At 39.0% G+C, this 27,375-nt stretch overlaps 1 protein-coding gene across 3 annotated transcripts; it reads right to left on the bottom strand.

Moving 5' to 3' along the window:
* Positions 1 to 4,387: 4,387 nt before the first annotated feature.
* LOC306970974 (uncharacterized protein) lies at positions 4,388 to 27,375 on the bottom strand. 3 transcript variants are annotated; one of them, XM_079567093.1, is made up of 9 exons: positions 27,058 to 27,375; positions 19,775 to 19,890; positions 16,304 to 17,006; positions 12,627 to 12,854; positions 11,622 to 11,934; positions 9,144 to 9,217; positions 8,989 to 9,070; positions 8,795 to 8,904; positions 4,388 to 5,073 (listed from the first exon to the last, which is right to left on the bottom strand). In XM_079567093.1, exons 1-9 carry the CDS (start codon positions 27,250 to 27,252, stop codon positions 4,735 to 4,737), a joined length of 2,160 nt encoding a protein of 719 aa, XP_079423219.1. In that variant the 5' UTR covers positions 27,253 to 27,375; the 3' UTR covers positions 4,388 to 4,734. The 3 variants fall into 3 exon arrangements, with proteins under 3 accessions (XP_079423219.1, XP_079423218.1, XP_079423220.1); XM_079567092.1 differs by having other exon boundaries at positions 4,389 to 5,073; positions 12,627 to 12,857; XM_079567094.1 differs by having other exon boundaries at positions 4,895 to 5,086; positions 12,627 to 12,857.

Below are 27,375 nucleotides of genomic sequence, written 5' to 3'. Positions count from 1 at the left end.
TTCATAATGTAGCTACAATTAGGCCCGTTAAGAAAACGTAACCCTTTATTTAAAAATAGTTATTTCTGTTTTAGATATTCCTCGTCTGCTCTCAAAAGTAAAACCTCTTAATAAGCCGTGGAGTTTTCAAAAGTCTTAGTTTTATCGTCTTCTGCTGTGATTCCATGGAGACTCAAGGGAAAGGGGCGGAGCTAAATGGTCAGAGCAGAGTGAGATAAAGGCTCAGGAGAAAACCAGAGGAAAGTGGGAAAGAAAACTCCAGCACGTCCTCTTAAAACACAACACGTGGCCTTTGTGAAGCAGCAGCTCGTCAGAAAGTCGCTGCTTCTCTGCTGGAGTCATTTCACTACGGAGCGTCAAAAAAACGCTGCTACATTGGCAGAGAAACTCCTGAATTAAATATATTATTAAAACAAAAATAAAACAATCTATAGTTAAAAGGAATACAGTCTTTATACCACAACACAGATTTAAACTGGGCATTAGCCGTCAAACCTTCCAGTTAACCGGGTCCATTTTCTCCAGTTCAGTTTTACCCAAATCTGAAAGCTTCTTGACTGGAGTTTACAGCCGTTATGCCAGAGTAACGCCCATAGGGGGGGGGGGGGGGGGGTATTATGCAAAATTGACTTTTTCAAGCTTTACATCATGTTATGTCATTCCCTCATTAAAAACATGCCTGAAGTGTTGCCTTGGCACATTCACGTATTTTTGAGTAATCTGTAAAAACTCTGATGTTTTTAGGGATAGGTTTGCCTGAGTCCTCCTAGGAACGCCCCCACCTCCTGGAGACGCCTCCGAGCTTTCGTCACCAGCCGAGTAACCAACCACTGCTCCTCAGCAGAACCCCCTCCCCACTGATGCCACAGACAGCGTGTGGAGGGGGCGTGTCTGAAAGGCTCAGAGGTTCTTAAAGAGACAGAGGCCTATTTCAAGACATTCACTACAGCCATTTTGAGAGAGCAGTTTTATACAAGGCAGTTATTCTAATTTACTGCACTTACAGACCAACAGAAGGTTTGGTCATCATTGTAGTGTGCTGTAGACTGGTGCTGTGTGATTGAAAAAAGTAATACCCCCTCTTTAAAAGGGCAAAAAGGCGGGAAGCCCTGCACTCATGGGGGCGGAGCCTCCACAGCGCTCCAGAGGGTGATTGACAGGCACTGGAGCCATTCAATGCATTGAAAAGGCTTCCAAATTTTGGGCCGATAAACAAAAACTAGCGCGGTTAAAAATATTTCCCCTCCCCCAGCGTGGTCACATGGGTCAGAGCGGCCACAGTCTTTGGAGGCAGACTTTTAAGCTGTTCTTGGGACATTTGAAGTCCCATTAGAATCAATGCTCACAAGTGTCTCTTGGAGTCGCCCCCGGCCACCACAGGGCGGTATTACAGCGGCGTCAGCTCCATAAGGACCATACAGAAACGCGTTCCTCGCCCATTTGAAAGCTAAGACCTATAAAACTGATCATCACTTTTTTGCTGCTGCATTTTTGTCACATTTTTAAAGTTTTCTTCATCGTTTTTTGTGGCTTTTTTGTTGAATTTTTGTCAATTTTTTGTGTTTTATTTTTGTGTTATCGTTGCTATTCTGGCATGTTTTTTGTCGCCCTTTTATTGCTTTTTTGTCTTGTGTTTTCATAGCCTTTTTCATCACTTTTTGTGGCTTTTTTGTTGCATTATTTTAGCTTTTTCTTGTCGCTATTTTGACGCCATCTTTCCTCAAGAAGCTTTTAGATTTGGGTAAAGCCAAACTGGAGAAAATATGCTCAGTTCAGGTGGGGGTTAAAAGGCTAAAAAACACAACATATAAATCCGGCACAAAATACGGTGGAAGAAACAAGTTGCCATATCTCCAGCTGTGAAAATGAGGCTAAAGTGAGTTTGACAATGAGGTAAAGAATATGAAACACAAACAAATGCAAACAAAGTTCTTCATGACGTCAGAGACATGACAAACAGCAAATAATATACAGTCAAGTTTACAATTTGGGATCTTTAATGCATTTCCGGCGCCTGCGGGAACAATAAGGTCAAAGAAAAGCATTTCCACAAACAAGAAAAATATTCACAACCGCTTTAATGTCTGTACTTTGAAAATAAAAAGAACATTTACAAAGAAAGAAACTTATTTCAATATTAACACTGTCGACTGTGGAGAAGGTGGAGAGGAGCTGAGAAAGGAGAGATCTGACTGGACGAGAGAGCTGTCAATCATCTTGCAACATTAATAAAATGCAAATTCAGTTTGTGTGGATAAGGCAGTTTTTAAACAAACAAGTGGTCTATAAGAGGTTCATGTTTCAAGCAAAAAAAAGACATGTCTGGACAGTCTATACAAGTGAATGCTGGCATCCGTTCAAGAATACAAAATATGTACATTTGCAAGTTAAAATGACTTTATTTTCAATCTTGACTGGGAAGCAAATTAGGCTTGACTTAAATAAATCAACTTTTTTTTTTTTTTTAAGTCATTTTAACTTGCACAGATATTCATTTTGTAGAGTGTAACCTTCAAAAGTCCAACACATTTTACAGATATGAAACATTTGTACATGAAAAGAACATTAAAACCTGTTTCAAGGGAATAGGCCACCATTTTTACATACTAACTTATGTTCTTACCTTAGCTTAGACGAGCTAGCATTAGCGTTAGCATTTAGCCTCTCCTCCTCTCCTCTATAGCTCCAAACGAGGCTCGACATCCGCACAGTAAAGTGAAGATTACTGCGCGGACGCCGAAGTACTCCTGGTATTACTACGCCTTACAATATAGTTCCCTTTTCATCCGCTTAGAAAACCCACATTGTTTAGTTTTGTGTAATTAAATAGGGAAAACGTGGAAGAGCTTGGTAGCTTCTATCTTGACCTCGTTTGGAGCTAAAGAGGAGGAGAGGCTAAATGCTAACGCCGTCTGTGCCGTGTCTACGTGACTGAGAACACGCGTGAAGACCAGACAGGTACACATGAACTCGTCTAAGCTCAGGTAAGAACATATCTCAGTATGTAAACCTATTCCTTTAAGGGCAAAAGGGAAAGAAACCTTTACAGTCCAATGAAAAGTAAAAACATGACACAATATGGTTCAGTTTAGTTCAGTTTTTGGTGAGATGTTTCAATGACCAAAGCACCCCCGAGTCTTCATCGCTTGGGGAAAAAACAACTTCAGAGTATGAGCGTCACAGACATGAGAACCTGGCACATTGAGGTTAGACAAACTACATATTGATGTATTTTTTTTAAACTCAAGGCAGATTGAGTCTGTAATTTGATATTATGTAATGTAGAGATTCCAACCTGGGACCGTCTTAATATGAGGTCTCCCATTCAGTCAAATTTACTGCTCGCACTTTGGCCACACAGCAACAAGGTCCTGGGATTTACTTCCAGACCGTGTGGGCCTTTTTCTGTGAACGGCAACAACGAATCCATACAAAAAAGTACATTTGTCCTGGATTTGTAGAGGTAATTTCAAGAAACCCATCCATGGGGGAAAAATATACATCAATCATCGCTTTCTTTTATTTAAAGCGATAATCTGTAACGTGAGGAGATGGAGTGAAATTTCAAAGTAAACAATCAAATTCCTCCCCGCTTTAACCAGAAAGCCCTGCTTAGTTTGCAAAATGAGGAGAGCAGGAACAGAATTATCAAAACTATACGATCAAGCTCCTCCCCCTCCTCTCCTGATTGGACCTGACAGGCAAAGCTCGTCTCATTGGTCAACGCAGGAGGACACTAGACTCTGACTAGTCGCTGAGATTCAGAAAGGAGGGGCTTTACAAAAAATATAATTATTTTACATCAAAATGCAAGACCAAGCGGTCGATTTTGCACATTTTATCAAATTTGGAATGCATTTAGACTTCCAGGCTATCTCTTTAAAGGGGCTAGATGCAAGTTGACCATTTTATACTCACTACTGCCACCTCAGGTCATACGTGCAACTGCACCTTCTATATTAAGCTCGTGCATGACGGCACTTCAGACCCGAAGTAGCCTCTTATTGAGTGACAGTGCAGGATTTTAGAGGCAGTTGTGGTGAACAGGTCTAAGGTCATTCTACACACTAGGACATGGCCGGAATATGTAGGGGGAGGAAAATACGTACTTTTTAACATTTTTAAACTCTGTATAGTCCCTTTAATCCAGTTTTGAGATCTTTATTTTTCTTGTAAAAAAATAAAAAATAAAAAACAAGTTGCCCCATGGAAAGATTTACTGATATTAGCTACTCAAATTTGCGAAGTTGATATATTTATTGAAAATTTCACTTATTTCTTAGCATCATGGAAATAGCGTTCCACACCACAGCAAGAAGGTCCGTGAGTTTTCTTTGTTTATGAATAAGAAATGTATAGTTTATTCTACTAACTTAATTTGTTGTGCAATATTAGACATAGGGGCTGGGGCACCATAGTTTCCTCTTAGAGTGATAGTCTATAAGATTGCAAATTGAGGAGAGAGAGTTGTTAAACGTGATCCTGATTGGACGTGAAAGCCACTCATCGTTCGCGGAATGAGGAGAGAGAGAGAAAGATTTTAAAAGCAGACAATTAAGCTACTTTCCTTCCTGATTGGAGCTGACGGAAATACCTCGTCTCATTGGTCAGTGATGGCCCCATTTGTAACTTACAGACCATCACTTTAAATGTAAAATGTTGCTGGTTCCCCTTTAATCCAAAGCATGCACAAACCCTGCCTTAAACTGAACCATACCAAACATTAACTCAAATTCACTTCTTTTTCTTATTCTTTTTATGCTTCTTTTTTTTCTTCTTCTGCGGTTTCTTCCCTCGCTCGTCCTTGTTGCTGGTGCCGCTGCGACTGCTGCTGCTGCTCTCGTCCCTCTCCCTCTTGTGGTTGCTCTGAGCGCTCTCTGCTCCGCACGACACCGTGATCAGCATGCGCTCCTCCTGAAGCTTCTCCTGCAGGTAGAGGTTGGTGGGATTGGCGGCCGGAGGAGGAGGAGGCGGCGGCTTCTTCTGCTCCTTCCACTCGCGCTGGCCGTGCTTCTTGGAGTCCTTTTTCTGGTGGCTTTTACCATCTCCTGAACGCTTGTCCCCTTGAGGCTTCTGCAGGGAAAGGCTATAATTTTAGACGGAGATTAAAAACGGGCTCTAAATTTGAGCCTAATATAAACTTCCTCACTTGTTTCCTTTCCTATTTCTATTTGTTTGCCTTGACTTTCCCTTTGCCAAAACATTTGCACAATATTTTGTTTTCCTAGCAGGATATATATGTTCTGCATAGCCCCTCCCTGTTATTTCTTTTATTCCAAGCCTCACTCATTACATTTTTAAAGGTGCATTATGCAACTCTTTATGTGAAAAAAAAGTTGATACGTGTGTATTTGACCTTGTAGTGACCCAGTGGCTGTATGAGTGGTCAGCCAGGCATCTTTACTTTCCATCACCGTGGTCTCTAAGACGCTCTAGGATCAATTGTTTTCTACGTTTTCTGGTGAGAGGCTCTGTCAGCAGTGAAAACCTTCCAAACAATTGATCCTGGAGCGTCAGGGTGTATTCCAGTGGTTTCGCTCGGGATATTTTGAAGGACAGGGTTGAAAAAAATCTGTCATGAGCAATTTTTATCCTTTATGAATTAATCTCTCATAAGCGTTTTTTTTTTTTTTTTAAATAAATGTATATATATATGCTGCATGTTATTTATGTTAGTAAAAATGTGAGATTGCAGGATAAATGGAGCAAACTAAACCTGATCTGAACAGTCTTGGTACATTTTGCAACAGAAATGTGCATAAACTCGTGCGTAAAAGACTCTGAGGAGACGACTTTCAGAGCGTCACCTGCTCATCAATATCAAGGCTCAGATTACGCTAATACAAATGTAAAGTGGAGCTAATTATTTGCATTTTTTCCAATTTTAACGGAATGTAAGAGGACAACGAATGGGACAACGTTTAGCAGTTCACATCACTGCGGGCCGCCGGTACGCACATGGGGAGGGAAAGAGAGAGAGAGAGGGGGAAATAGACGAGCTCGTCCTGAGACTTACGTGAGAAGAGCGGCTTCATATGGGAAGGATGTTATTAGCTTTTAACCGCGTTTGCATCGTGGTTTTCTTCCCCGTGTTGTTGTCAGGAAAGTTAGCAAGGCAGTGATACAACTTGTAAAAGCTCATCCAAGACAAGACGCGGTGTCAAACTTAGAGAGAGAGAGAGACCCGCGCGCTCTGAAAAACAGCAAAGCTGCGTCTTTATTTTCGTTACGGCTTGATTTTCAATCCTTCAAAATGACGGACGGCCTTTGAAATTTTCCGTCAAAGTAAAAAATATTCCGTAAATGACGGAGAATTTTCGGTTAATGTAACCTCTGGTGTATTCAGACCTGCACTGTTTGGTCCACTTTAAACGGATCAGGGTTCGTGTTTTGAACACTGGTCCGGATTTTTTATGCAGGTGTGAAAACGACAAACGAATCCTGTTGCGGATCAAAGAACCAAGACCCACTTTTTCAGGTGGTCTCGGTCACTTTCCAAACGGACTCTGGTCCAGTTCGCTCCAGGTGTGAATATAAACCACTGTTGATCCGAAACAACTTGGGCTTGACAAGAAACGGCAGGAAGGCCTTCACTGCTGCTAACGCTAACACTGGATGGATGCTACAGACAATGAGCCTGGAGCAACGAGGAGACACTGACTCCTGGATATTTGGGCAGATGTATGTTAACCCAAGTGCTAGAAAAGAAACACAAAAATGCGTTTCTGTTCAACATGTTCGAGGGGCTTCGAACGTCTCCTGAACAGCCATGGCGTCAAAGTGAAAAAAGCTTAAATTAAAGTACGAGACACATTAAAGAAGAGGAGGAACAAGACCAACAGCTTGTCCCGTGATCATAATAGAAACAAACAGCTCAGCAGACGACCCTTCATCCGCACAAAACACCTCTTCCTCTGCTGCTCTGGTGAAGCTGCAAGCTGTTTAGCCTCTTACATTCCTTTTATCATTGTAAGCGTCAAATATTAATTTTTATTTGACTTGTTGAAGTCATTGCTGTCCAATGGAAGCCTCGATCGTCACACACACGTGTTTACAAAATATAGTTCTCTTGCAAAAAGTACAGTCTGAATGCAAACTGCCCCAAACAAAAAAAAAGTCTGCACCCTTAGAGACCACTGTGACGAAAAGTAAAGGTGCCATGTGCGGAAGGGGCGGAACATTCAAGGCTCTAGCTACAATGGGTGGGACAATAATAATAAAAAATAATATATAATAATTTGGGGTGTTTAACGGTTCGCACATCATGGTTCAAGTGCTACATAAATAGGTTGGTTTTGAAATAAAATGAACGCTGCTTTTTAATAAAATGTGCCCCTGCTCACAATGCAAACCAAAACAGAAAAACCAAACTGTAGTGCTCTAAAGTAAAACAAAAAAATCACATGCCGGCCATGTGCTGTGCTCAATTAGTTGACCGTAGTATTTAGTCAAAACCAGAATAACACAAAGCTTTAGTATATATAATACTGCATTTTAAGTATACTGTACTTTGTGTAAATGCATTGTCCCTTTTAAATAAATAAATAAAAAAAAAACAAAAAAAAACAAAACGGAAGTTTGCACTGTCAATGAATGTTGTAAAATTATGTGAATTAACTTAACTCCCCAGTTTGGCTTTACCCCAGTCTAAAAGCTTCTGGAAAAAAGCTGTGAAAATAGCAACAAAACAGACAAAAACAATGATGGAAATGTGACGAAAAAGTGGCGAAAAATTGATGAAAAAGTGACAAAAAATTGATGAAAAAGTGGCAAACATGTCACAAGACATTGACAAAAAATTGAAGAAAAAATGACAAAAATGTGACAAAAAAAAATGACAAAAATGTGAAAAAATGTGATAAAAATGTGACAAAAAAATGACAAAAATGTGACAAAAAATAACAAAGATTTGATTAAAAAATTGACGGTAAAATGACAAAAATGTGACAAAAATGCGGAAAAAAAAGACAAAAAAATGACAAAAATGTAATAAAAAATTACAAAAAAATGATAAAAAATTGAAAAAGAATATTACAAAAATGTGACAAAAAATGACAAAAATGTGACAAAAAAATGACAAAAATGTGAAAAAAATGTGACAAAAAATAACAAAAATTTGATAAAGAAATCGACGATAAAATGACAAAAATGTGACAAAAATGCGGAAAAAAAAGGACAAAAAATTTCAAAAAATTGATACAAAAAATTTCTAAAAAGTGATACAAATTAGAATTTTTTTTTTTTTTACAAAAATTGGACGCAAAAATGACAAAAATGTGACAAAAAAGTTACAAAAATGAGTTGAATACCCAACAAAAAAATGATGGAAAAAAAAATCTGATGTCGTGAGGAAAAACATCCTCTCGGTTCAGGCGGGAGTTAAAAGGTTCAAAACGTGACATAAAGACAAAAAACACATTAAGCCACAAAACAAGTACTGAAAAAGCAACAAAAATGTGACAAAAACACGGCAACAACATGAGAAAAGAATGATAGAATCACTTTTGTCGGCTTAAGCGTTCAAATGAGGCGTTACGCTGTTGCTCTCCAGTCGAGAAGCTTCTATATTTGGGTAAAGCCGAACTGAAGATAATGCACTCTTTTCCCGGGGGTAAGAGGTTAAAATATGTGTTTGTGGAAGTCTACGCTAATTTGGGACAGTTTGTTCAGATTCCAGGGCTGCTCTTCAGTCCCAGTCCGCCCCTGACGCAGAGTAAGCCCTGGCCCTACAAGACTGACTCATAAATCTGGTCTATATGTAAGCAACAAACAAGCAGATGAACGTTACACCCACCCCACTGGGTCGATGAACAGCTGCGTGTTTCTCCGCTGTGCTCAGATCTCCGATGAACTCCTCACATTTGTGGCAATAGAAGCCGATCACGGGGGTCAGAAATCCAAGACCTAAAACAGGAAAAGGCATTTTTTTTTAAATGTAAATCCCCAAAACCCTTGAACTTCCAGGACTAAGAGAATGACGCGTCTTACCGCCCTGTTTCAGTAATCCCTCCAGCTCCTTCATTAAAAACTCCATTTTGGTTTTGCGAGCCTGTTTGTCCCCCACACTCATCTGAAAAATAAAAATGTTTGGATTTTATTTCACTGATTTTTTATTTTCTTGTGTGTGTGTGTGCCATTATTACCTTTTTTCCCGAAGACTGTGAGGACACGCTTCCCTCTCGGTCTCCTTTTTCCTGAGCACGTTTCTCCTTAGTCGCTGCAAAAATAAGATTTTATCATTTAGACGGTGAATGGTAAAACATGTAAATGCACTGAAATATTTCGTTTTCTGTACATTTAAGTCAAAAGATGAGACAATAGGATGGGAGAGAACTGTGTGGTGTTGGATTTGCTTCGGACCATTTGTCTTATTGAGACCTTTCCTTGTACCTCATCAGCAAATCAATAAGATTCACCTTTAGACTAGAGGTTTTTGAACTGACTTTTTAAGAGTGGGGTTATAATGTGTTACTTGTTACTTCTACTTGAGTAATATAATGAATAGGGCTGGTACGATACACTTTTGTCACGATCCGATACGTATCACGATACTCAGGGGCCGATAGATATTGTAGAGATAAAATTATGTTTAAGAATGCTATGGTTAATTTGATCCCAGACATTAAACTATGTACAATTTGTTATGAGACCCAAGGACAGCATCTCAGCTGCCTGAGAATTTAGTGTCATCTATCTAGTTGTGTGTCGTACCACAACTATGCAGATGACACTCAAATCTACGTGTCACTGACGGCTGGTGAACATGGGCCTGTAGATACACTCTGTCACTGCATCCAACAGATCAGTTTGTGGATGCAAAACAACTTTCTCCAGCTAAATGCAGACAAAACTGAGATCATTGTTTTTGGCCCACAGGCACAAAGACAAAGTGTTATCAGTCACCTTGAGTCTCTCTCTCTAAAACCAAAAAATCAGGTTAGAAATCTAGGAGTGATCATGGACTCAGACCTGAACTTAAACAGCCACATCAAAGCCATAACATCATCAGCTTTTTACCATCTGAAAAACATTAAGATCAGAGGAATAGTGTCAAAACCAGACTTAGAGAGACTTATCCATGCATTTGTCTCCAGCAGGTTAGACGACTGTAACGGCTGCTCACTGGCCTCTCTAAACGAGCTATCAGAGCTACAGTACATCCAGAACGCTGCTGCTCGAGTCCTGACAAGAACCAGGAAATACGACCATATTAGTCCAGTGCTCCGGTCTCTGCACTGGCTTCCTGTCACTCAGAGAATAGACTTTAAAACAGCTCTGCTCGTGTACAAGTCTTTTCATGGTTTAGACATGTTACAGCCATATGAACCATCTCGGGCCCTGAGAACCTCAGGGAGGGGCCTCCTGGTGGTTCTCCTGGTGGTTCCCAGAGTCAATAATAAACACGGTGAGGCTGCGTTTCAGTTTCATGCAGCTAAAATCTGGAACAGTCTTCACGAGGATGTGAGACAGGCCTCAACTCTGACAATGTTCAAATCCAGGATGAAAACAGTTCTTTTTACCCATGCATATGACTGAAAGTATTTTATCTGCACTCTCGCCTTTTACTGTAATTGATTAATTTTATGTTGATGTTTTTTATTGATTCTATTTGTTTTCTTGTATTTATGCAACTGTGAAGCACTTTGAATTGCCTTGTGTATGAATTGTGCTCTACAAATAAACTTGCCTTGCCTTGCCTTGCCTATCTGTTTTGACTACGTATACAAGGGCTGTAACAACTATAGAATGATATATGAATCTCTGACAGTGTTCATTTTGACAACATATTTTAATTTAGTTTTGACTAAAATGTCATTTAATTTTAGTTGAGATTTAGTAAAAAAAATCTTTTCAATTTTAGTCTAGTTTTAGTCGTGTAAAATTGCATGTCAATTTAGTCGACCATATTCAAGACTAATTTAGTCGACTTTGCATTTATAATATTCATTATAATCATATTTAATCTTGTTCCTCTGCTTCATGGAGCGTCTCCCACATGAACAAAGCTCAGAGCTGCTCCTTTGGCAGAGAATTAACATTATCTGAGGCCCTTTCAGACGGTCAATAGAAGTTTTTAGCATTGCTATTATTCACACAGATAATAGCAATGCTACGTCCATTTTCCCCCTGTTTATGGTCAGACTTTAATGCTCGAACAGTTACACAGTACTTAAAGGTGCCCTATGCAACTTTTCATGTGAAAGAAGTTGATATTAATGCATATTTGACCTTGTGGTGACCCCGCAGATGCTTGGGTGGTTAGCATAGCGCCTTTACTTATCATCCCGATGGCCTGTAGTCCAGGATCAATTGTTTTTTTAGGTTTTCACTGCTGATAGAACCGTATCCATGGTTACGTATACATTCCAATCCGAAAACCTACCAGAAACCCTATAAACCTGAGCCACTGGGATGGAAAAGGAAGGCGCTAAGCTAACCACCCATACAGTCACCGGGTCACTGAAAGAAAGGAAAGTACGCACTAATATAAACTTTTCTTTAACATAAAAAGTTGCATAGTGCACCTTTAAGCAGCCTTTTCTCCAAATACTTATTTTTGAGTCACTACTTTTGCTTTAACAAACCTACATCAGTTCGTCTTAAACGAATCGTCTCGTTACCTTTGATGAGGGACTGCAGCGACTCCAGCGCCTGTCTGACGTTGGGATTGTTCAGAGCAGGAAGTGCGTGCGCCGCCATGTTGCTGTCAGCGGGGGGCGCTGTGAGCTGGGGCTGGACTTTGGTCTCTGCACTGTTGACGCCTACATTTTTCAAAATGTTCTTAATCTTATCGAACTCGGCGCCTTGCAGGCTGGGGCAGGAGAAGGAGGACGACGGTAACCGAGGGGGGTTTGAGGCGGGCGTGTCGTCGCTTCCGTACAAAAATGACTCCTCGTCCTCGACTTCCGTGGCCTTTTGTTTCAGGAAATCCTCCTAAGGAAAAGGATGCCAAAAGGGTTATGACAGACACAAAAAAAAACATAGATACAGACGGCATGTCATCATAGAAGGGGGTGTGGCTTCACTGAGGTGGAAAATAGAATCTTTAACCTCTTAACTCCCGCCTGAACCGAGAGGATCTTTTTCCTCATGTTATCATATTTTTTCCATCATTTTTTTGTTGGGTGTTCAACTCATTTTTGTAACTTTTATGTCATTTTTTCATCAAATTTTTGTCACATTTTTTTGTCACATTTTTTGTCACATTTTTGTCATTTTTTCGTCAATTTCTTGTGACATTTTAAACACTTTTTCAACAATTTTTCGTCTCTTTTTTGTTAATGCTTTCTCACTTTTCTGTCACATTTCCATCATTGTTTTCGTCTCAGTTTTGTCGCTATTTTCAGAGCTTTTTTCCAGAAGCTTTTGGACTGGGGGTAAAGCCAAGCTGGAGAAAATGTGCTCGGTTCAGGTGGGAGTTAAGGGGTCTTTTTAGCCATTTTCTTACTTGAGAAAAACAGACTTTGTAGAGTTACTCTCTATGTCCAAAACCATGAATGAAAACAATTCATTTTTAAAACCATGTATTAGGTATCGGATCGGGACTCGGTATCGGGCAATTCTCAAAATCAAATGACTCGGAGGCAAAAAAAACCTGATGGGGACATCCCTAATAAATATCTTACCTGTGTTTGTGTTTGAATCCAGGAGAAGTCTGAGCAGCCGCCGCGCTCGTGAGGCAGCAGCGAGTCGTTGTCTGAAAACATGGAGAAGATGGAGTCGTTGGCTGCAGGAGCAAAGGCCGGGGCAGCGGCGCTCGCGGAGGGCGGGGCATAAAGGGACGCGGGCGGCAGAGCGGCGGCAAGAGGAGCTGGCTTCAGTGCAGGTTTAAGGGCAGATTTCAGAGGACGGTGCTGCTGTGAGAGGGGGAAATAGGGTTAAACAAATCCAATATACTCAATTACCAGAGTATAAATTATACCTAAAAGGCTGATTCTAGCCTGACATATCTGAAACAAATGATATTAGCAAAGGTGATACTCGGCTAGATTTTTCAAACTAAATGGACTTTTGGTTTTGTTACACAGTACTTTTAACTTCTACCTCAGTAACTCTTAACTTGGTTGCTCTTCACAGTATAAATAAAAATGCTTTTGTTGGTTTATTAAAATGAATACATTTTTCAGACTTGATTTACCAGTCATGTTGTTTTGCCTAATTTTTATGCAGTATTCTTGGGAAATATCAACATTCAAGCAATAAACCTTTGTGCCTTGACAGTACAGTGCTTCTCAACCTTTTGGAGTCGCGACCCCTATTACAACAGTTAAAGGGGTTCGTGACCCCTGTCCGGGTCACACTGTGAGAAATAGGGACATTAGCCTATATAATTCTTAAAAAACAAAGACAAAAATAAAATGGCTAATATAAAATGAATCAAATGAAGAACAAATAATGGCTCTCTGGTAAAATAGGGCACACATGCTACAGTAAAATATGATTTTACATGCTAATAAAATATATATTTTTTATATTCAAGATCAGACGACCCCCCAAATTTGTCTCGCGACCCCCAGATTGAGAACCACTGAACTAGTGCTTAAGTGTTCACTGTTCAGTATCCTTTTTTTGTACTTTTACCCAACATGCTCATAAACCTCGTCTTTTAATGCACCACACAGTATATACAGTACATCTACAACAGGGGAGTCCAAAGTGCGGCCCAGGGGCCAAATGCGGCCCTCAGACCAATTTATGGTGGCCCTCGGCCTCTTGCTGTATCGGTACACATCACCAGAGAGGGATCTTTTATCTGAAATGTAATCATTCTATACAATTCTAACCTAACAACTAACATTTTATTGTGAGACAGAGCTGGCATGAAGGTTTTAAGCTTAAAGAGAGGTATGGGGCACAATTTAAACCTCTGCTAGTCGAAGGTTTTGCGGCACTAACTACTGATCTATGGCCCTTCACCCCGTGTGCACTTCAATATGCGGCCCCCCAGGAAAAAAGTTTGGACACCCCTGATCTACAAAATCAGCTCGGTAGGGCAGCGGAGGTTTGTTGATGGGGAGCTACTGCCCTCAAAAAATATAAATTAATATCATACTCAGGATGGTAATGACAACTGGCAAGCCGCAAGATCATTGAGTATAATATGGATATTATTGTGCCTTATTTACTTAAAACTAGTGATTTTTGATAATGTTATTAATGTTTGGCATTGGTAACAATTAGAAAGAAATATATTAATGATCGCCTTTTGTTATTTGCTCTGTACTAGACATCGTGCATGAAACCAGACAGATGTTGTGTTTTGTTTCTATTCATTTCTATTTATTACTGGATCAGTTCAAATAGTGCTTCGTAAGTTTGGTTTGTGTTAAAATAACCAATTTGCTGAGATGTTTTGAAATTAACTCGATATAGATTAGATATAGTGAGTGTTGTAATGCATTCTTTTTTGCTGTTGTTCCTTTATTTTGTTTTTGTTTCTTAGCTCATTGACTGCCAATGACATCTATCTCAGCTGCAGCAAAGCCTTGAGCATGTCTGGTGTTAAAATCTTAGTTGTGCTGCCTAATGCTGCCACCTAGTGACTAAATAAAAGAACTACAACTTCTTTTATTGAGTCAGTAGGTGGCAGCATTGCTCTTTCAAGTTCTCAGCTCAGGTCAGAAAACAGCATTTTGGGTGATTTGACCTATTTTCTACAGACGATTACTAAAGAATGGAAAGAGGTACAAGCCAACTTTTTTTTTAGATGAAAGAATAGAGTCCAATCTTTCTTTTGGTGGGTTTCGTGTTGACATTAACCTTGACCTAAATTTCCTGTGGGTCTTGGAAAAAAAAGTCAAAATCCTGAAAAACCAATGGCAGTGGGAGCTCTCTGATTTGAAAATGGCTGGCAGTGAATGAGTTAATTATTGTTTTGCTACCTTTGCACTATGTTCCTTTGTTTTGCTTGTTAAATGAATATCTTATTGTATTTATTTTGGGGGTGGGCGCTTATAAGCCTTTTGCTTCAGCCCACTCCTTTTGAGCAAACTAACTGCTTAAATAAACAAACAAATAACTTTTACGTGAGTAATTAGATAACTGGTTCACTACGTTTTAAGGCACTGGTTCACAAGAATTTCAAGTAAATATTTTTAAATTTACGCCATTGAATTGGATGTATTTTTGAAAACAGCATATTTCCGTCATCATTAAATATCAAAATACAGTATCCAAAGCAAACAAACAGCCCTAAACCAAATTCATAATTGTATAAATGTACTCTCCTAATCCTCCGCCACCATAAATATTACTTTTTCATCAAATAATATAGCATTTTAGTAATATAGGCTTTCTGTCCTAAAGTATCAACACATTGGACAGAAGGAATAACAAATCTAAATGTACACAGACTTTTTAAAACAATGTTGGTGAGAAATGACAATGGGCGGATGAAAAATATAAAGTTTCACACACAGGGGCTAATACTACACACTAAAAGGATCTGTTGTGGTTATATGCTACGCTAACAGGGGAGTGTGTACGTTATATATGACTACAGACCTGCATCACTGGGCTCCGGTCATGGTCAAAAAGACCCAGTGACTTTGAGAGGAAAAAGCATAATATAGGAATATAATTAGACATTTTATGTGTTAAAAAAGACTGTAAACAAATGTAGCATTACAGTTCTGTTTGCCCGTGCATATAACTGAAAGTATTTTATCTGCACTCTCGTCTTTTACTGTAATTGATTAATTTTATATTGATGTCCAGAGGAGAAGGAGCGACAAAAACAGAGGTTAGGTAACTTACTTTTGAACGAGCAAGAAAAATAGTGCTCAAGACAGAGCGAAATAGTGCTCAAGACAGAGCGAATCAAAACAAGACTAAAAAATGCATATAACTGAAAGTATTTTATCTACACTCTTGCCTCTTACTGTAATTGATTAATTCTATGTTGATGTTTTATTGATTGTATTTGTTTTCTTATAGTTATGCAACTGTGAAGCACTTTGAATTGCCCTGTGTATGAATTGTGCTCTACAAATAAACTTGCCTTGCCTTGCCTTGCCATTAAGGTGTAAAGGAATTTAAGGGTTTTGTATGGCAAGATTTACTATTTTGCTTCTGTCAGGCTTTTACGACTACTTTACATGCTTAATAATGTGAGCATGGAGAAAATACCCCTAGATATAGCAGAGGGCAGACTTCCAGCAAACTAATTCTAATCTGAACCTTAAAGCATGGAGGAGATTTCTGTGTGACGTACATCGAAGTGTGGACTGGTATCAGAGCACTACATATAAGTCTATTGAATACCTCCGTCATTAAAATGAGTTGGTAAATGAAGTTAAGTTACCTGCGCTGCGAGGATCGTGTCTTTCATTGCTGGCATCTTGTGTTCCAATTCCCTGCTGTGGATGACCATCTTCAGCCCCTCTAACAAAGTGCTTTCTGCCGACACGCACCCTGCGCCATTTTTCAAACCCTTCTCTTCCTTGACTTTCAATCCTGAGGCTGACACGCTGTTGGACGATTTACTAAGATGCTTCGGACTGGGGCTGTGCTTTTTCCTGCCGTCTTTTTTATGGTGAGTCCTTTCACTGCTACGGCTACGGGATCTAGACTTCCTTGACCGACTTTTCGCGCGGCTCTTTTTCCTGTCGTGACTGTGACTCCGACTGCGGCTTCTCGGTCGACTTTTGCTTCTCCCCCGGCTCTTCGCCCGGCCTCTGCTGTGGCTGCGTCTGTCTCTGCTGCGGCTCCGCGGGCGGCTTTTGCTTCTCGGGCGGCTTTTGCTCCGCGGGCGGCTTTTGCTCCGCGGGCGGCTCTTGCCCCGGCTCCTCCCCCTGCTGCGCCCACGGCTCTTCCCGCGGCTGCGGCTCCTGCTTCTCTGGGGTTGGGTCAGTTTCTGGACTTCAGGGTCGGACTTTACAGCCTCTTTCAGAGCGTTGGCCGATTTGATGGCCTCGGCTAAGTTGTACTGCATGTTGCCTTTGAGGTAATCGGGCAGAGGCTTGTTGGCCGCGATGCAACGAAGAAACTCTTCTCCAGCTTTGTCACTGAAAAAAAGTGTGAAAAATGTTACGAAAGGATGTATTTAAAAAAAAACAATAGCATTTTCTTTCGCGTTCACTTATTTGCCAGCGGAGAGCCCTCACTAAAACAGGCATGTCCTATGAGGTATCATAGCTTACCACTGTTGAAAAAGGTGATTTTGTTGGTTGTAGCACTAAGCTGCTGTTAGCATAACTTTTACACATAGCTTACCTTCATGGTTGTCTTTCAGCTAGCTCTAGTCACTTTAAACGTCACTTTAAATGCTGTAAGAAATAAATGTAAAAATTGGGAGCTCTTACTGCTGTGCGGACCCTTGGTTTAAATCACTGTCTTTCAGCTAGGGCCTGACCGATATTGATATTTGGGGTCTGATACAGACATGATGAGGGATGTAAGAGGCCAATATTATTATTATTATTATTTTTTATCTCTCACATAGCCTTTAATTAAAGGGACTGGATGGAAGTTGTAATTTTTTTTTACTTGCCACTGCTACCTCAGGTCTTACACATAACTGCAGTCTCTATGTAAAGACATTATTAGTATGCTAGTGAAGTATCATAATTACTATTACATTAGACAGGCAGACACTTGCTTTTTTGTGTGTATTTGCCTGGATATGAATATCAAAATATAAAGAAAGTTAAGACCCTAAAGCATTATTTTGCATCGACTACAGTAAGTTTTTGTGCGTTTGGAAATCATTTTGTGTGAACTCAAAGTGAGGTCAGCTTGTTAGTTCAAGTTTACATGACAATGGACAAAACACATGTTTCCAATATGTTCATGGATTACATAGACGTATGTAAACTTCAAGGATGTTTACATGTCTTTTTTCTTTCCCTTTCCCTGTCAATCTTAAGTGAATGACTATGGACAGATAGTTTCTATTTCTACATGGTTATACGGAGCTTGTACATTTGGGTATAGTTGGTATAGAAGGGCTGAGCGATATCATATATATTTTTGTGTGATCAGAACGAAAGAGAGATGTGCCTTGGTATAACTCTTATGTACCATATGGTGTATTTATTTATTTACGACTGTAAATGATAAATCCTTTATTTTTATTTTTTGGTAGACTGTAAATGATGAAATTCTTTGACATTTTGTACGATCATAAACGATTTATATCAACATGTAAGCACAGACTCATGCATCGGTTTCCTGCATGAGTCTAGCGGAAAATGTATGTGATGATTACTTGAATGAGAGATAAGGGGTAGGTTTACTATAAGTTCTTTGAACTTCTTCCTACTCCTTTTGAGCACAAAGTCTTGTTTTGTATTTTTTTCTTTCTGTAAAATGTTGACATACTTTTCTGCTCAAATGAATAAATAAATGAAAAAAATGATATGAAATATGTTAAAGAGGCTAGATGCAAGTTGGCCACTTTCTAATCACTACTGCCACCTCAGGTCATACATGTAACTGCAGCTTCTATATCAAGCTCGTGCATGACGGCACTTCGGACACAAAGTAACAACTTTTTGAGTGGATTTTAGAGGCCGTTCTGGTGAACAGGTCTGGGCTCATGCTACACATTAGGACATGGCTGGAACATGTAGGAGGAGGACAATACAAAATGTTAACATTTTTGCCGTATAGTCCCATTAAACTCATGCATGGCCTGAAATACCAACTTCATGTGTGACAGTGCAGGCTTTTAGCAGCAGCTGTGGTGAATAGGTCTGGGGGCCTCATTCTACACATTAGGATATTACAGAGGCATGTAGGGGTGGAAAACAAATAATTTTAACAGTTTTAAATTCCGTTTGGTCCCTTTAAACACTTTTTATTATAGTAAAGGTTTCAATCATACAAATATATGGAAACATATCTAAAAGAAGTTGACTGATGTGGGTTTTTCTCAGGCCGATGCCCATATGCACTGCTGATATTTTTAATGTCTCTATTATCCTGTGCATGATGCTTTTCAAAGTTGATCTGTGACAGCAGGGGGCGCTGTGTATTCATGTTTAGTAGGTACTCCCAAGGGAGCTTTGTAAGACAAAAGTCAGCGGTTTCCAAAACCAAAATGGGTAAGTATCTCTTATGGTTAAAAAATGATACGCAAAAGTCTGCAACATAAAATATGTAAAAATAGGGAAACAAATTTGTGACCGATTTCAACTGCAATGTTTTTCTGCTCCCCTGAGGCCTAAGAGGTTGAGAGGCTGTGGCTGAGCTCTTTCCAGTGCAAAAAATGGTTTTGGTTCCGTAGATATCGGCCTTTTTATCGGCTGATATCGGCTAATAGGCGATATCAAAAATACCCAAGTATCAGCTCGATATATCGGCCAGGCCCTACTTTTAGCGGCTTCTTTCCTCTAGTTTTGGGCTTGGCACCTTTGGATAATTTCATAAACTCCATCAAAAGCTGGCATTTGTCTACAGTGTTCACCTCACGGCCCTCGGCTTTGTTTGTGCATCTTGTTTCTTTGTGCTCTTTGTTACGGAAACAGAGGTGCAACCCTGTAAAGTATTTTCACGTTGGGAAAATACCATGATGGTAGAGGCGTGCTGCATGGAACGACATTAGACACACACATATTAACCAAACAGAATCTCATGCTACTAATCTGGGTGGTCTTGTTAATGAAAACATCAGTTTGGAACACAACATTTCGATAAGTGGGCAAACAATTCTTTTATCTCCCCATTTCTGAAAAGTTCTTGCCCTAAATCACAGGAGTAACAGTACGACCCATTCGACCCATTGGTTGGAGGTTCATAATCCGTTGCTGATACAGTAAAATCTGCACCGTACCTGTCTGAGGTGCGAGTTTCGGGGATGGGTTTCCATTGCGTGGCGGGTGGCAGCTCGGGGCGAGGTCCGGTGGGCGGAGCAGGGTCCACAGGGAACCTGGCTCCAGTCTGAGGGGGCTATAAAGGGTTAATACAGATTTAAATGAACAGATGTGGAATAAAGATGGAATATCAGGGACTTACAGAGGACAAATAATTTAAACAGAAATTCATCATACAGAAAAAGCTCAAACATTCCAAGGAAAAGTCAAGATAAGGTTATCTACTATACAGTGCATGAAATTCATAGATGACATTAAGAAATTGCATTAATATAACAGAAAATTTGAGTTTGGAAAACTGCATTCTTAAAGTAGCACTACACAATCATAATATTAAGGCTGCACAATATTGAAGTAACTTGCGATGTGTGACGATGTTATTGCAATATTTCACCAAACCATTTCAGCATATGTTCTACTCTAATTAAAACTAATTTTATGTAACTAGTTTTTCAGCAAATTATATTAACACAAGTACCACAAAAAGCACAACAAGACAAACATGTAAGTAAACTAGGAAATGTTTAACTACAACTATTACACACAAAAGATTGTCGATCTCATTCCGATGAAGACTTTAGTGATGTTGCGATATATTGTGGCCTCTTGCGATATGAATATTGCATCATCTCATATCATGATAACACATTTTTTGTGATATATTGTGCAGCCCTAGAATAATCCATTTGATTTCTTAGGGTTATTAAAGGCTTTTCCCAATGAAATAAAATCTCCTCCATTTTCCCCCAGCAGTGGCATATCTTACTACTCCTATAAAGTATTTTTTCTGATAGAAAAACTATGCAAAGAAATCTGGTTTCTAACAACCTCATCAGCAGCTTAAAATGCTACATATTTTTTCCACCTACTGTGGAGCTGTGGGTCCTTTTGGGAGCAAGAAAGCAAAACAAACCACAGCAAAGTTGATATTGTTAACAAGTACATTTAACAGAAAATCTTGCTTTAATGCTGCTTTGTACATTTATACAGTAGATCACATTGTGTTACAATCGGTGCATTTTACAAAATAAGTTGTCAGGCAATACAGCTGATTTCCTCTGGTCTTCTTTCCTCTGCCAAGACTCCACACAGTGGGTTTAAGACGTCACACAGACTTTAGAGAGAAAGAAAAGCAAAATGTGGCAAAAGTTTGTCTCGCAAACATTCATTAAGTGTCAAATAAGATGATCTAAATTAGCTGAACCAGATGCTGATGCTGACGAATAAAAGTTGAATGAAATTTGAAATAAAAAGCAATGTTTGAAAATGTAGGTTAACAAAAAAATGCCAGAAACTTTACTGAACCTCAAGTCTAGAGTTTTTAAATTTAAAATGACTTGATGGGGAGTTGGAGCGACAGAAGATGAGAGGGGATGATGAAGATGGCAAGAGTCAGTATGAGCAGGTGTTCTCCTCGTTCATGAATAGGATTAGATTATTTGGTCAGTCCACGTTTGGTCGTTTTGTCGATGGAGGGACAATAAATATGCAGTGCGAGTAGAAGGATGCTGAGGTTAGAGCTGCATGGCCACAGAAGACACAAGTATACTGGAAGTGAGAGCAGAATATGCAGAGAGGGTCTGATGGAGAAGAATTTCCAGTAAAAAACTCTTTTAAAAACGTGACATAACTTTGATGAACGAAGATGAGGCATCGGCAGCAAAATGAAATTAGAGAGATTACGGTCAGACAGACATTTTTATTAGTTTCTGTTCAATTATGTATACTTGGTTTGGGGATCTTCTGTTGGTCAGTCCCAGGCTGCATCTAAAACAGATTAAAAATGTGAATGACATTAACTCGATCAATGACAAGAGGAAAACACTTCTGACTTACACTACAACGTTGTACTATATTAAAACGGAGGATGTTGAATCAACATTTCCATTCTACATTGCTGTTTTTTAAAGGTTAATTTCAGAAACGCTGCTCATCTTTTTCCCTAGATATGAACATATTGATTTTAATAAAATAATTGCAATTACCAAAACAGACAGAGAACTTAAACTAAATTCAAATGAGATATACACTTTGATTAAAGGCAAACCAGGTGGAGTTGTGAGTGCATTTTCCTTTTTTTAAACCACAAGGAATAGCTGCATTTGACAATATGACATTATATATTATCCTTTTGTATATTTATTACTTAACACAGTGGTTCTCAACCTTTTGGAGCCGCGACCCCCATTATAACAGTTAAAGGGGGGGTGAGAAATCGGGACATTTGCCTACATAATTCTTAACCTCTTAACTCCCGCCTGAACCGAGAGGATATTTTTTCCTCTCGTTATCAGATTTTTTTTCCATCATTTTTTTATTGGGTGTTCAACTCATTTTTGAAACTTTTTTGTCCTTTTTTTTTTTGGTCAAACTTTTATCACATTTTAGTAATTTTTTTGTCACATTTTTTGTCACATTCCTGTTATTTTTTTCGTCAAATTTGTATCAAATTTTTTGTAATTTTTTCGTCAAATTTTTGTCAATTTCTTGTGACATTTTTGCCACTTTTTTGTCAATGTTTTCACAGCTTTTTTCCAGAAGCTTTTGGACTGGGGGTAAAGCCAAACTGGAGAAAATGTGCTCAGGTTCAGGTGGGAGTTAAGGGGTTAAAAAAAAAACAAAGAAAAAAACTAATGGCTAAAATAAAATTCATCAAATTACGAACATATAATGGCACTCTGGTAAAATAGCACACACATGCGGCAATAAAATATTGTAATATACGCTAAAAGAAAGTAAAAGAAGAATGTATATTTTATCTACATGATCTGGCGACCCCCAAAATTTGTCTCGCGACCCCCAGGTTGAGAACCACTGACTTAACAGATGAAAAAAAGCACTCAAAAAGGTTAGAAAAGTTAAAAGCCTTTATTTTAAGCTGAAACATGTGGGCTTTTTAATTCATTTAGCCACCGCTCTCCACCCCCGCCTTTAACCAAGTGCATTTTCTCCAGTTCAGCTTTACCCAAATCTAAAAGCTTACAGCCTAAAAGCCATGATGTTTTTGAAGACCTTATATCCAAGCAGCACTCCTACAAATCAAGTTGTGAAAGTGAACAAATTATTTTACCTTTATGAAGTGGTCATTTGATCTAAAAGAAAAAAAAGACATGCCTCAACACAATGAAGAGATTCTAACAACAATCTCAGTGAGCGACAGAACATGAATGGCAGCTATAAATACAACATAAAATACAACTGTTCACGATATATTTATCATCTCTATTATTTATAACTATTTAAACATTAGCAGAGTATCAAACCCAACAGATGACATTCATTTTAGGTCAGAACATTACAAAAAATAAACTTACCAGGCAGTGCAAATGTAGAGAAGAGAAAATGATGTGTAACATTATCCATGACGAGGAAAAGCAAAGAGTACTGAAAGTGAATGTTTCAACTCAATCCGTACATTACCAAACAATCTTTTTTAATGTTTATTTACACTGAGGAATAAATCCACAGTCTTCGTAACATCCCTGAAGTCTTGAATGGTCCGCCTTTCTTTGGAGCTGAGCTAACCATTGGGCAATGTAGAGACATTAACAATGTAACTGCAATACTGATTAAATTAACAATGATTATGGATGAGTTTTTTTTATTGCTACCACAGAAGAAACGCAACATCCTCCAGTCTGTGAATTTTTTTGCTTAATTCTATAAACCTACTAGGATCTGTCTATTTTCCTTTAACTCATCTGTGAGCGTTCAAATATCACTTCCTGGATTTGGACTTTACTCGAGACCACCTCTTCTTTCTAGACCAGTGGTTCTCAACCTTTTGGAGCCGCAACCCCCATTACAACAGTTCATTAGGATCGTGACCCCCGCCTGGGTCAGACCATGGGGAAAAACAGGGACATTAACCTCTTAACTCCCGTCTGAACCGAGAGGATATTTTACCTCACGTCATCAGATATTTTTTTTTCCATCATTTTTTTTGTTGGGTATTCAACTAATTTTTGTAACTTTTTTTCATTTTTTTCGTCCATTTTTTGTCATTTTTTTGTAATTTTTTTGTCAAATTTTTTGTAATTTTTTTGTCAAATTTTTTGTCAAATTTTTTGGTCAAATTTTTGTCATTTTTTCGTCAATTTTTGTCACATTTTTGTCACATTTTTGTCTTTTAAAAAAAAAAAAAGATTTGGTCAAATTTATGTCATTTTTTCGTCAATTTCTTGTGACATTTTTTGCCATTTTTTCATACATTTTTCGTCACTTTTTTTGCCAATGTTTTCTCGCTTTTTTGTCACATTTCCATCACTGTTTTTGTCTCAGTTTTCTTACTATTTTCACAGCTTTTTTTCCAGAAGCTTTTGGATTGGGGTAAAGCCAAACTGGAGAAAATGTGCTCGGTTCAAGTGGGAGTTAAGGGGTTAACCTATATAATTCTAAAAAAACAAAAGACAAAACAATGGCTAAAATAAAATGAATCAAACTTGGAACAAATAATGGCACCCTAGTATAATAGCAACACCATCATAATAATATTAAAATATACATTTTTATATATGCTTTGGCGACCCCCCAAATTTGTCTTGCGACCCCCAGGTTGAGAACCCCTGTTCTAGACCAAAGTACGTAGTAAGTAGTATATCTTAAATATCGATATTTAAGATATATCGCTATTGTTTTAAAATGAAATATGTAATTAGACCATTTTGCATATATCGATATAATTTTCGCTGTATTACTTTTTTCAGGCAAGCCGCTGATCGGAGGTAAATGCTGCCCTCAGAAAAAAGATTGACCTATTCAGAGCTTTGATATACAGTGTTTATGTTTACATTTCATAGCTAGCTTTCAATAAAGCTAAACTACTGGTATTTGGCTTTGACTTAACAATTCATTTCACAGCTCTCACTTGGCGGAAAAAATATCGGGGCATATAAATCGTACATCGATATTCAACCTACATATGTCGGGATACGACTTTTGCTCCATATCGCCCAGCCCGAGACCAAAGAATAATTTGTTTGTCTGTCATGTTTCATTCGCACCAAACCCAATATTTAATATTACAGACCAACAAAAAAGAAGGAAAATCTCTCAAATATAATGGATATATATAGGCCATGCAATCTTATGCGTAGAATGGCATCTCAATTTCGGCCAAACATAGGATTATTCCCAAATAATAATAAATATTTGGGACATTTTATCTCTGATGATTTGGCAGACGATGATGACGTGCTCCGACAGTGCCGCATGATGTATGTGCAGGCTAACATTCTTGGTTTGGTGCGTGTACAGATGTAGTGAAAAGGACACTGTTTAATGCCTATTGTACCCACTTTATACAGCACACCTGTGGTCAAACTATAAACGTTCGAGCATACGGAAACTTAACGTGGCAAATAACGACTGTCTAAGAATTTTGCTGAAAAGACCTCGATGGGAGAGTGCCAGCCACTTATTTGTTTCTGCTGGCATCCGAACTTTTCATGCTGTTTTGAGAAATTTAATGTACAGATTTATATGTCGGCTCAACAGCTGTGCCAATATGACTATTATGAGCTTGACAAAGTCAGTGCCACGCGCTGCCAGTCTGAACTGTGGCGACACTGGTACAGTTGTCTGCTCTAAATGTTGTTGTGTGTTTGTTTTTTTGTTTTTGTTTTCGTTTTAACTGGACCTCGAGTCTACAATAAAGGTTGATGAATAGTCACTTTAATGGATAACTGTATGATTGGGAGCAAATATATAAGCAACATATAGAAAACGATTTGTTACCGTTTCTTAAACTTCTTAACTAATGTCCTTAAACGTCTCTTTTATTTGGTATTTGCAACAATTAGTACTTAAACTAATTATTTATTAAAAAGCTTTTCATTCAAACATTTTTTATTTTTTTTTTAATCATTGACGCTGCATCGTGAAAATATCCCATAACATCTCCCCTCACTCCATTTATTTGTGTTGAAAAATATCTAAAAATAAAAACTCTTGGAAATCTAAAACTCAATTACCTTACAGTCAATGTAGCTGTTTACTAATTAATGACATGTTAATAAGGCAATTTCTTTGCGCAGGTTGAATCGTGCTTCTGAGTTCTGACCCTCAGCAACAATATTTTTCCTAGGACAGTTGGCAAACCGTGGACATTCATCATCCAATCAGAGACTAATCGGCTTGTTGCACAATGTGGCTACGCTAGTTCCTCTGAGCTGAAGCTGTGGGCGCTAGTACTTCCTGTTCGTATTCATTTCCATTAAGATTAGCTTAGACCAGTGAGTTTCTGGTAGAAATATTTCCATAGAGGAGACGTTTATGTTTGTAAGGATCAGTGAGTTTGTCTTGAAGCTAAAGGCTAATTTAACCTCTTAACTCCCGCCTGAACCGAGAGGATCTTTTTTCCTCACGTCATTTTTGTCAATTTTTTTGTAATTTTTTTGTCACATTTTTGTCACTTTTCGTCAATTTTTTCCATCATTGTTTTCGTCGAGAAAATGTGCTCGGTTCAGGTGGGAGTTAAGGGGTTCATGCATTACACAACTTGAAATAGTGCCTTTATATATATATATATTTTTTATAGCATGTTAGCCTTTAGCTTCAAGACAAACTATCAATCCTTTATGATCACAGGCGTCTCCGATCTGAACTCGTTACATCATGATTTGAACACAATAAATGATCATCTACCGGGAACTCACCGCCCACAACATAATCTTTAGAAAATATGATTTTTATTCCAGGAAAAGAAAACAGACAGGAAGTCCAGGCGCTCACACCTTCAGGTCAGAGGAACTAGCATAGCCACACCGCGCAACAAGCCAATTTAAGATTAGGCACCAGCCCACTACCCTTAATGTTAGTGGCTAGGGCAGTGTCAGGGTTAAGCTGATTGGTTGATATATGTGTGACGTTTCACTCTCATGACTTGTGACTGGTTGATCTACCAACTATCCTAGGAAAAATATACTCGCGAACGGGCAGCGCTTATACCGTCGGAAATGTTCATACTAGCGGCGAATAAAAGCAATATGAAATAAAAGCATTCCTGAAATATGAGCACACGGTTAGATAATAACACATATACCAATACTTTACATAACAGGTGCTTTTGAAGGCGAAAACAACCTGATATCACAAACGTGTTAGCGTTAGCTGCTAAAGCCTCAATGCTAGCGATGCTAATATGTTGCTAGCACAGGTACTACACGTTTATCTCACAATTTATCATATAAATACGCCTTCGCAACGGTTCGGTTTGTGAGAAAATGTCTGGTTCAGTACGTACTGGGGCTGTCGGCGGGGGCGGCCTGTTGAACGGCAGAGGCGGGGGAAACAAAGGCCTGGATCCGGGGACAGACCTGGGTATCATCCCCGGCGGAGGCACACCGGGAGGCGGCCTGAAGTACATGTGCGCCAGCGGGTGTTGGGGGAGCTGGCCGAACGGAGGAGGCCCCGGGGGGTGTTTACCGGGGGGGAACATGCCGAGGCTGCACGGGCATTTAGTGAGGGATGAAATGGGAAGAATCGGCCTAAGATCAGCGCAGTTGCAGTGAGAAAACTGGATCGTATGGGCTGCTGTTCTGCAGAGACGTGTTTACTTCCG

This window comes from Gobius niger (assembly GCF_951799975.1).
Source record: "Gobius niger genome assembly, chromosome: 12".
Lineage (NCBI taxonomy): Eukaryota > Metazoa > Chordata > Actinopteri > Gobiiformes > Gobiidae > Gobius > Gobius niger.
Note: the sequence above shows the minus strand (reverse complement) of the source record. Positions and strands in the feature narration are given on the sequence as shown.

Bases quoted from the DNA above. Each gene is read 5' to 3' on its own strand.
- LOC306970974 (XM_079567092.1), bottom strand. From the start codon at position 27,252: ATGTTCCCCCCCGGTAAACACCCCCCGGGGCCTCCTCCGTTCGGCCAG. The intron at 19,891-27,057 runs GTACGTACTGAA...AACCCTTTATAG, and splicing joins CGCCCCCGCCGACAGCCCCA to CCCCCTCAGACTGGAGCCAG. The intron at 9,218-11,621 runs GTAACGAGACGA...TTATTTTTGCAG, and splicing joins GCTGCAGTCCCTCATCAAAG to CGACTAAGGAGAAACGTGCT.